This window comes from Brachyistius frenatus, unplaced genomic scaffold, assembly GCF_029030835.1.
Source record: "Brachyistius frenatus isolate BFR_SWC_R1_liver_20210118 unplaced genomic scaffold, ASM2903083v1 Contig_385, whole genome shotgun sequence".
In the NCBI taxonomy this organism is placed as follows: domain Eukaryota; kingdom Metazoa; phylum Chordata; class Actinopteri; family Embiotocidae; genus Brachyistius; species Brachyistius frenatus.
Genome location: NW_027210984.1, coordinates 214011 through 223410, shown reverse-complemented (window position 1 = coordinate 223410; position 9400 = coordinate 214011). Strand labels below are relative to the sequence as shown.

Genomic DNA, 9400 nt, shown 5'->3' with positions numbered 1-9400 from the left:
TGAGGCCAGCAGCAGGTAAAAGACGTTTTATTGTACCAAATTCAGCAACACATCAATTGTCACAAAATGTCACAAATAACGCAAAATGTGTTTATGGTTGAATAAATTGCGTAAAACCTGCTCTAATATCCCTCAAAACAAAACATACTTTCATCAAACTGTGACTATATTCTAAAAGATTATGGTAGCTCAACTCATTTAATTCAAAGCTGTAATGTTTTTTTCATACATTTTATACCAATGATAGCCCTATTTGACTTCAGGTGTGCAATATTCCGTACTCATTGATATAACATGTATTTAAAATGACGCTGGGAGTAAATGTAATATTTAAGGAACTTTAATAGTCACCTAATACACACAAGGCACTTAATTTAGTAAGCCTGGCTCTCTAACCAGTGAATTACTATAGCTGTTTTTAATTCTGATTACATCTTCTTTTCTACGTCTACACCTACGTCTACGTCTAAGTTTTTTCTTGGCTCCAGTCAACTGCAACAAGAAACAAACTCACAAAAAGGGCTGACAGCAGTGTTTTATCGCATGATGCTAATATGGGAAACATCATGGCGGAGGAGATACACCCCCAACGTTTATGAAACTCATCTCTGGGATATTGTTGGAAGAGGAAAAATATGTTGTTGTTTTTTACATTTTATACATTGAAATGTTAGGTTGGGCTTTTGATCAGGAGTTTATTGCTTAATTTCACAGACCAGTCTCTCCCTCTTCACCCTCAAGTGAAGTATGGCCTTAAATAAGGAAGGTAACATTTGCTTCAGAGGCAAACAAGGAAAAACAGTGGTAGCAGAGGGCAGGTATGTGTGTAATATATGTAATTATGTTTAACTTTGCAAAGTGCACAGAGATGGTCTCTTTGTCTGCTTTGTAGCAGTGGGGCCTCATCACTACATCACAAATATCTTTAAAAGCAATGATTGTGCTCACTCCAACTACATTATTTATTGTATGCAATACAACATCAACATGCAATTCATGCTTGAAGCAGCCTGTTATGAGCATTAAAGACGGGCTAGACAGACCATGATTGGCTCAATCCTTTTGTCAGCCATTGATGTTTTCTCTTAAGCACTTGTTACGATAGTGTGTTTTCTTCATTTGAAACTTTGTATTTCACCCCTGTCACATATCAAAGTTATATTTTAAAGTTGATTGTAATATCTGAGGTGGATGAGGGGAACCTGGGTAATTAAAAAGAGGACATGGTGGATGTATGGGAAGTTTTTATTTTTTATCTATAAGGGTACAGAAGGGTTTTGGATTGGTTTAGTCCATGGTGGTAGGACATACTGTCAACAAAAGAGGTTAAAGAAGAGAAAAAACAGTTCACACCTTGAGTCTTGTTAAAAGGTTGTCTTTTAATATGTGTAATTCTTGTGAGAAATTAACATGTCACCCTCACTGATATCCTCCAGTCCGCATACGATGCACTTCAATGCACTGGCGTTTGGACAGAGGATGTGCGAGTATAAGCAGAAAAGGGCATGAAAATAGCCAGCAAAGCAGGAATGCTGTATTACATTGTGTCTGTAATCCTCATGTGAAAGAAGTGGTGGATGAAAAGCAAGTTTAGAGAAAGATGCAACAAATAACACAGAGGATAAAACTGTTGCCGTTCAGTGTCACTGTTTTCGTCAAGATGGGAGATGGACAGATTGTGTGTTGTGGACTTAGACAGTGAGACAGGGAGTATAATCCCCTCCAGCAGGGAGGGGAGAAACAGGAAGGTAGGATAATGCCACCAGCAGAGAGACTTGCAGACCCTGCTCGACTGCTGTGCTGTTGCCATGGTGGATAATCAAGTGACAACTGATACTGTATAATGTACCTGCATTGTGTATGAGGCATGCATTGTTCAGACTCATCTATCTATTTGACTCCGTGTTGTTAAAGAATTGTCAAAGAAGCAGTTTGGAGTTCATGATGAAGCCAATGTGTTGGTTGAAGACAGATGGTTGTGATAGTATTATTATTAAATCCCCACCTATAAGCACATTTATAATTTCTGCACAATTATAATTTTAATCTGTGTGCAAGTGTGCTCATATGTGTGTTTTCTCCATATGAGTTTAATATATACCTAAGTAATACTCCTTTGACCTTTCAAATCATTCAAGAAGCACATTTGCTGAGACATATTTTTCAAAAGTACCATTAATTACCGGTTGGTCAGCCTATGGTTTTGACGAGCAGCACCGCAGTGTCTGCTGCCACCATAGACTGTATGGAGGACTGCTACAGAGTGATCACATGGTGGACAGCTTTAACTCAGAGAGCTATTACCGTCCATGTCTATTAATACCCCCAAAGGCCACGCTGAGGAAAGATGCTGCTCAGTTACCTCTGACAGAAAGTGTTTAAGGGTTTAAGTTGTAATTGGATGGCTGAATGTGAAGGCACAAGAACCTGTTTAACTCTCTGAATGGTACATTTAAGGTAAACGATATACATTTGGTGCAGAGATTTAAAGTTCTTCTGAAGATCAACATGAATAACCACAGGTTAAATGAAAGTGATAATTGAGGGACTTTGGGGCAGATTATTACACAGAACATGATAATAATAAAACGACGATCCTTTTTAGAATAGGTGTCTTTAGTATAAACACTTTTTTTTAATATATATTACGTAGAGATTCACATTAAAAAGCTCACCAATTGTGTTATCAAAAAACTGTCACAAAGACATGTATGATTTTGTCTTAAATTATTCTTGGTGGACTTTATTCATTTTTTGCACATTAAACAACATATATAACAGTTCAAGCCAATTTTTTTTTTTAAATTAAAAAACAATTTTCTCTCAATTTGTTGGTGTATTTCTTCAGGTTGTCATCTTGTTCTTAAATCTAAATTTGCTTTAACTCTTGTAAGTTATATTGTACATATAAATGACTTCAGGGTACATTTTGAGTATTTTAAATATTTGTGATAAACCAAGCCTCGTCCAATAACGCTGATCCTCAGTTATGTCTGTCAGTGACGGTCCAGTAGATGAGAAGTAGTTCACCACTGAAGGATGTTTACGTTGATTTATTTAAAACCTGAATGAGAGTTAATCATGAGCATAAAAAATAATGTCATTCAACTGGATTATTTGTTTTTTATTTTCTCTAGGATGTTTTAGTCTATATAGATTTTAAGTTGGAAGCTTGCTTGTACAAAATGCTCTTGAGATTCCTGTTGCTTTGACTTACAGTACTGATTGTGTGTTTGTCTAAATGTGCGATGCATTTCATCGTGTGCTGATATATTATGTGGCTGTATTTCCTCCAGACTGGCAGCCATGCTGACCAGCTTCATGGAAGGTCTGCTCTGCTGCCTCACCTCAAAGTCGGCCAACGTTGTTGTTCCTGTAGAAACCTCAGAACCTGCCGATGGTTACGAGTTTGTGGAGGTGAAGCCAGGCCGCGTCCTGCGGGTTCGACACATCATCTCCGACCGGCCGGTGGTGGAGGAACCTCTTGGGCAGGGTGGGAGCGTGAGCTGCAAACGAAAGATCACGGTTTACCGTAATGGACAGCTGTTCATTGAGAACTTGGGTGACAGGGCGAGTGCAGAGCTGAAAAACGGCCACAATGGCGATACAGAGCCCAACAGCACTGTAGAGGTTGAACTGACAGACTGTGGTAACTCTTCAGCGTCCGTCAGCATTCCTGGTCAGGCCAGGTCGGACTCTCTCACATCTGGAAACATCGGGGTATCTGAAACGAGAGCAGCAGGAGAGGCACCTGCTGCTGGACAGACTGACACGTCCCAGCAGCCCAGGAAGCGCAGGCGGAAGCCAAAGCGCACTGTGGTGATCGACTGTGAGAGGAAGATTTTGGCCTGTAAAGGGACACATTCAGACGTGGCTCTGTTCTTCATCCATGGAGTGGGAGGTTCGCTGGATATCTGGGGAAGCCAGCTGGATTTCTTTTCCCGCCTGGGCTACGAAGTGATCGCCCCGGACTTGGCAGGTCACGGAGCCAGCTCAGCACCGCAGATAGCTGCAGCGTACACGTTCTACGCCCTGGCTGAGGACATGAGGCTGATCTTCAAGAGATACGCACGGAAGAGGAATATTCTCATAGGACATTCTTATGGGTAAATTCAACATCACAACATCCACATAAAACACAGTGGAACTAAAAGAGATCACCCGGGAGAAGTCAGGAAATTTAAAATAAAAAAAATACAAATCTGTGTCTCTTGTATTTTAAAATCTTAAATTACAGATTTGTCCATCTGATGACATTTTCTATTGTACAAAGTACTTATGGTAGTACTCTACACCCTGCAGTGCAATGTGAGCATGCCAGGTTTTCCTATTTACATATTTTGTAATGACATGAAGTAGGCCCATACATTAACTTAATGTTGATATGATCTGTTAAGGCACTGAAACCATTAAGTGTTTAATCAATTAGTTGACCAACAGAAAAACACTCAACAATTTTAAAGTGCTTAGTGTTTATTTTGGATATTTGTTTGGGCAAACATTCAAACATTTTCTGACTTAAGCTTCTCAAATGTTTGAATTGATTGCTTTTTACCTTTTAAAGGATTCAAAATTCAACATCTTCACATTTTGTTCAGTTGGTCAGATGAAATGAAAAATCTGGAGAAGTAATCTTGGGCTCTGCAGACTATGGCTAAAATTTGTCATCGTTTTAATTCACATTACATAGAATAATTAATCTCATAATTATTCAAACAGATTAAACAATATTGAAGATAACTCATTGTTTTTACTGCTGCATCTGTTTGCGCTTCTTGCAATGCTGTTTTTAATGTTGCTCTCTTGGCCAGGTCACACTTAAAAAATAGATTTTAATCTCATGGAGAGTTTTACCTGGTTAAACAAAGGATATAATAATGATACAGTGATATTTTTTGAAGAATAGATATGCTCTATAGTATCTTCTACAAATATCATGCTAAAATGCCATAACTTTCAGTCCCACCGAACTTTGTACATCAAAACGTTCTAATTAAATTGTTCTCCCCGCCCAGTGTGTCGTTCTGCACGTTCCTGGCCCACGAGTATCCAGAACAGATTCACAAGATGGTGATGATCAACGGCGGTGGTCCCACTGCTCTGGAGCCCAGCATCTGCTCCATCTTCAACCTGCCCACCTGTGTGCTAAACTGCCTCTCCCCACTGCTCGCCTGGAGTTTTCTGAAGTAAGTGACCGCAAAAGTTTAGGAGGATTGACACAATCGAGGCCTGTGGGAGCTGAGTTCTGTCAAGGTAAAATATCTGGAAGCCCATCCAAAGGGATGTTGAGGTTATGATTTGGGCCCATTGAACTTAAAAGCTTTAATGAAAAGAAAGCAAACTGCTCCAAGTGATGTATTAAAATGTCCAAGCAGCTGGCTAGAATCCAGTGTAAAGAACAGTAAATGCAAATTTATACCTTCACGCGGCATTGCAAGTGCTTAATTTATCTGTTAAAGTAATGTTTAATTTCATCAGAGTGCTGAATTTTTTTTAAAGCCATTTGTAACTCAGATTAATCTCCTCTGCTCGGCCTTCTACAGGGCTGGCTTTGCTCGTCAGGGTGCCAAAGAGAAGCAGTTGCTGAGAGAGAACAATGCCTTCAATGTGTCGTCCTTTGTGTTGCGCGCCATGATGAGCGGGCAGTACTGGCCCGAGGGAGATGAGGTTTACCATGCAGAGCTCACGGTGCCCATCCTGCTGGTTCATGGGATGCACGACAAGTTTGTCCCTGTTGAAGAGGACCAGCGCATGGCGGAGGTGAGAGGAAACTGTCTGTATTAAATATTGTCATAGTGTGAGCCAAATGATTAGTTAGAGTGAAGTGAGAGTACGAGTTCATCGAAGCTCTTGCAGTTCTCATTAGAAGGAACAGACGATGGCCTTAATGAACCATACTTAATCAGCTGTATTTGGAGAAAAAAAATGTTTTCCTCCAAAACCACTCAATTTCACAGCATAATGAAATGAAAAAAAAAAAGGGTTTTCTGGTAGCAAAAAAAACCCATTTAAGAATCGTAAACAAGCCGTAATTTATATTTATATTGTAAAAAAATTACACTTCACATAATCCCATAAATAGGTGTAATGTGAAACAGGGAATCCATAGTAAAAATGATTACCTTACTTTACAGCATTTTAGCATGTTTTAGCAAATTTGATTGGTTCTACAGTTTGTTTAGGATCATCTGAAAACAGCAGCAGGAAGCAATTTAGTAACACAATGAAGAAAGTAACAATTTAAGAGCCAGATTATTTCCATAGGAGTTTTTTTTTTATATACCAGAGGTGCCCAGATTCATTCCTATGAAGGACCAAACATGTATCTGGATGGAGGGCTTTGAGCCAAAAATAAATGTTTATGTCATGTGAATTTACATTTCATTAAAATGTAATATATTTTCAAGAAAATTAACATAAACTTAATAAAATAACTAAATCTAAAATAAAATTTCAGAATAATTAAAACACTACTCTTTAATCAACTTGTAGAAATGGCTTCTGTTCAGGAGAGCACGAGCGTAACAAATTTAAAAGCGGATGTGTTAGAGACCAAAACAGAGCTTGAAGGGGAGTGTTAAGAGCTGCATTAGTTGGGTGTCCAGACACATGATGCCAGATAAATGCTGAATATGAATCAATAAACTGCCATATTTCCTGAATGTGTAAATAAGCAACTGGCTATATCCACTTAAAGACTGTAACTTTGTTAGCATGTCCATGTGATGATCTTTTTTTTTTTATTGTTCATCAAGACACATCATGAGGGAAATGAGCAATCAATGATCAAACTTAGCATTTCTGCTTTTGAACTGCAATGAGGGATTCAGACAGAGTTTTCTGGCCACATATCTTAGGAACCAATCCCCTGAACTCCTAAAAAGAAAATAGATAAATGTAGATATGTAATTTTGATGAACAGACATGAGTTTTAGGAGTTTACGAAATGCCACAAGAGGGCATTTTAACACAGAATCAAAAAGGCTCACGAACCACAAACTCCTCTTTCGTAGTCTATATTAGTGCCTTGGCATCCGAATAATCAGACCAACTCGCGTTTTGTGTGAATTGTTGAAACATTTGACATTTGGATAGCAATTTGAGGTGTGGAACCGGGCTAGCATCATGGCACATAATATAAAGTACCAATGTTTTGTTGATAACACAAAAAACATGAAACTTTTTTTTTTTTTTTTTTTTCTGTCAGATCCTCCTAATGGCGTTCCTGAAGGTCTTGGAGGACGGCAGTCACATGGTCATGATGGAGTGTCCCGAGCCTGTCAACACACTCCTGTATGAGTTCTTCCTCTGGGAACCAGTCACCCTTCCGCCGTCCAAAGCTCGTCCAGAGACTGCCAAAGCTCTAACTGACAACACCAGGGCTATATGTGAGCCCGCCAAGGTCCGGCCTGTGACTGCTAGGCAGACATCATCAAACGGCGGCGCAGGGATGGAGCCAGACAGCAAGGCCAAAAAAATAACTGCAGATTAAAGCTGATTCAGATGAAAGATGAAACCGTGGCTGTTGCAGTAAATCACAGCTGGCTATGGATTCTAGGCACCCCGAGCTGGTTTGGGCTGTTGAACCCGCTGATGAGCCAAAGTAGCCATTTTATCTGAAGTGGTACGGCTGAAGGTTGGACTTGTGCAGGTGGGACACTGCCCGGAGTTTAAGTTTGATTCCAGCTACTGTCAGCTGCAGAGGAAAAGGAAAAATAAACTCCAATAATGTAAGAAGACAAAGATGGTCCACTCTTCAACTCACAGCTCCCAGTCCTCCTCACACAACAGGGAAGACGTGGTTGTGCCTTGAAGTGGTGTGCTTTGATGATGGTAAAAGGGAAAGTGGAGTAAAACATGGAAACAGTAAACCAGCAGCCATCAGGCCACGGTGAAAAGGAACAGGTGCCGAGTGGCAAAAGTGATAAAACTTTGACTTCTGTCGACAAATAGGATTTTAATTTTCCTGGATGGTGGAAAAGCAAAACCAAACAACTGGTTGGTATGAAACATTCTCCTGTTTGACTGCTCTATGTAAACCAACAGTGGAGACTTATGGAAACTATCAGAATGATAACATAACCTTCTGTATTAGCACTCTTGGGGTTTCATATTAAATTGTGACACACTTGTGTTATAGGTTCTGGGTTACTGTATGTATTTAGGGTGTGTTTTGTCACTGTTCACGGCTATTGCAAACCTCACCTGTTGTAAAGGTGAGAGTTTAATAGAGCAGAAAACACAGACACCGCAAAATAAAATGTGAAAGGCCCTCCCCAGAGTGTGTTTTTTTTTGTTTTTTTGTTCTTACTGTAGAAACATAGTGGACTCTGGAAGGGGACCCACACCTCTGTATATATAAAGGGCTTGTTATAAGGTAACAAAAACACAAGGATTCTTTGCTTGCGGAATTATAAGTTTTGAATTTTATACTGTCCAAAAGAGCCCTCTTAATCCAACACACCAAACCTTTAAAATTGCACACAATGCCATGCACTACTTGCACTGACGACTAATGGGAAGAAGTTCATTGATTAAAAATGGATATTAGTTCATTGGCCATTTTTTTGTTTGTTCTTATGGGCCTCTGAGAAGTTATTTTTGCACTGTGCATGAGAGATTTATGAAATAAGGAGAAGCTTTACCTCCATTGTACTTCAGAGGTTCAAGTAGCTGCCTCTGGGATTTAACAGAAATGCATAAAAGGGTGTTAAATGGGTGACTGTGTTGTGACTGGTCAAACTTAAAAATGACAAAGTGCTGATAAGGACAGAAGTGAAAGTAAATTTGCTGCTTCTAAGAATTCAGGGAAATGTTGCTCAGTCGCTAAATTTAGCAATAGTTGAGGCTCAGCAATGAATCATAAACCTATATGAACAGCAAAAAGTCAAATGAAGCAATGAAGAGAAAGCGGGTATCGAGATGCATCACGGAAATACAAACGTGGTGTTGAATGTAATTGCAACCCAAGCTGACACTTCAGTACAAAGCATTTAAAAACATTATTTTTATAATTCAGCCATGCGATGGTACTCTAGCGTTTTCGATAACTAAAATCCTAAAAGTTCCAGTTCCTATTTTCCAAGCTCTTATTTTAATTGTTTGTATACTTCCTAGCTCTGTTAGTATTACATTAATATGAAAATTGTATTTTGACATATCTGAGTCTGCTGTATGCACACAGGAGGTCGAGTTTAGCTTTGATAAAGTATTCTTGTGCAGTGCAATGAACCATAGCTCTCTGTATCTATTTAACTCCACAGCACAGCCAGCCAGCTCCGTGTCTCCTCTTTAACCACTGAAGTAGTGTGTGTACTGTGTCTTTACATTGTTGCTGTTCACGCTGCAGTAGTTCAAGTATGTGTAACGTTCACAAAAACCTTCGCGGAGCCTCTGACAC

The 9400-nt window shown here is 39.4% G+C and overlaps 1 protein-coding gene across 1 annotated transcript; it reads left to right on the top strand.

The window, feature by feature from the left end:
* The first annotated feature begins 3306 nt into the window (after positions 1 to 3306).
* Positions 3307 to 7492, top strand: LOC138636565 (protein ABHD8-like). Its single transcript, XM_069724617.1, has 4 exons — positions 3307 to 4106; positions 5016 to 5186; positions 5544 to 5760; positions 7208 to 7492. Exons 1-4 carry the CDS (start codon positions 3307 to 3309, stop codon positions 7490 to 7492), a joined length of 1473 nt encoding a protein of 490 aa, XP_069580718.1.
* Positions 7493 to 9400: the final 1908 nt, after the last annotated feature.

Excerpts from the sequence above, each read along its gene's own strand:
- LOC138636565 (XM_069724617.1), top strand. The coding sequence starts at position 3,307 with ATGCTGACCAGCTTCATGGAAGGTCTGCTCTGCTGCCTCACCTCAAAG. Across the intron at positions 4,107-5,015 it reads CTCATAGGACATTCTTATGG|TGTGTCGTTCTGCACGTTCC; the intron begins GTAAATTCAACA and ends CTCCCCGCCCAG. Across the intron at positions 5,187-5,543 it reads CTCGCCTGGAGTTTTCTGAA|GGCTGGCTTTGCTCGTCAGG; the intron begins GTAAGTGACCGC and ends GGCCTTCTACAG.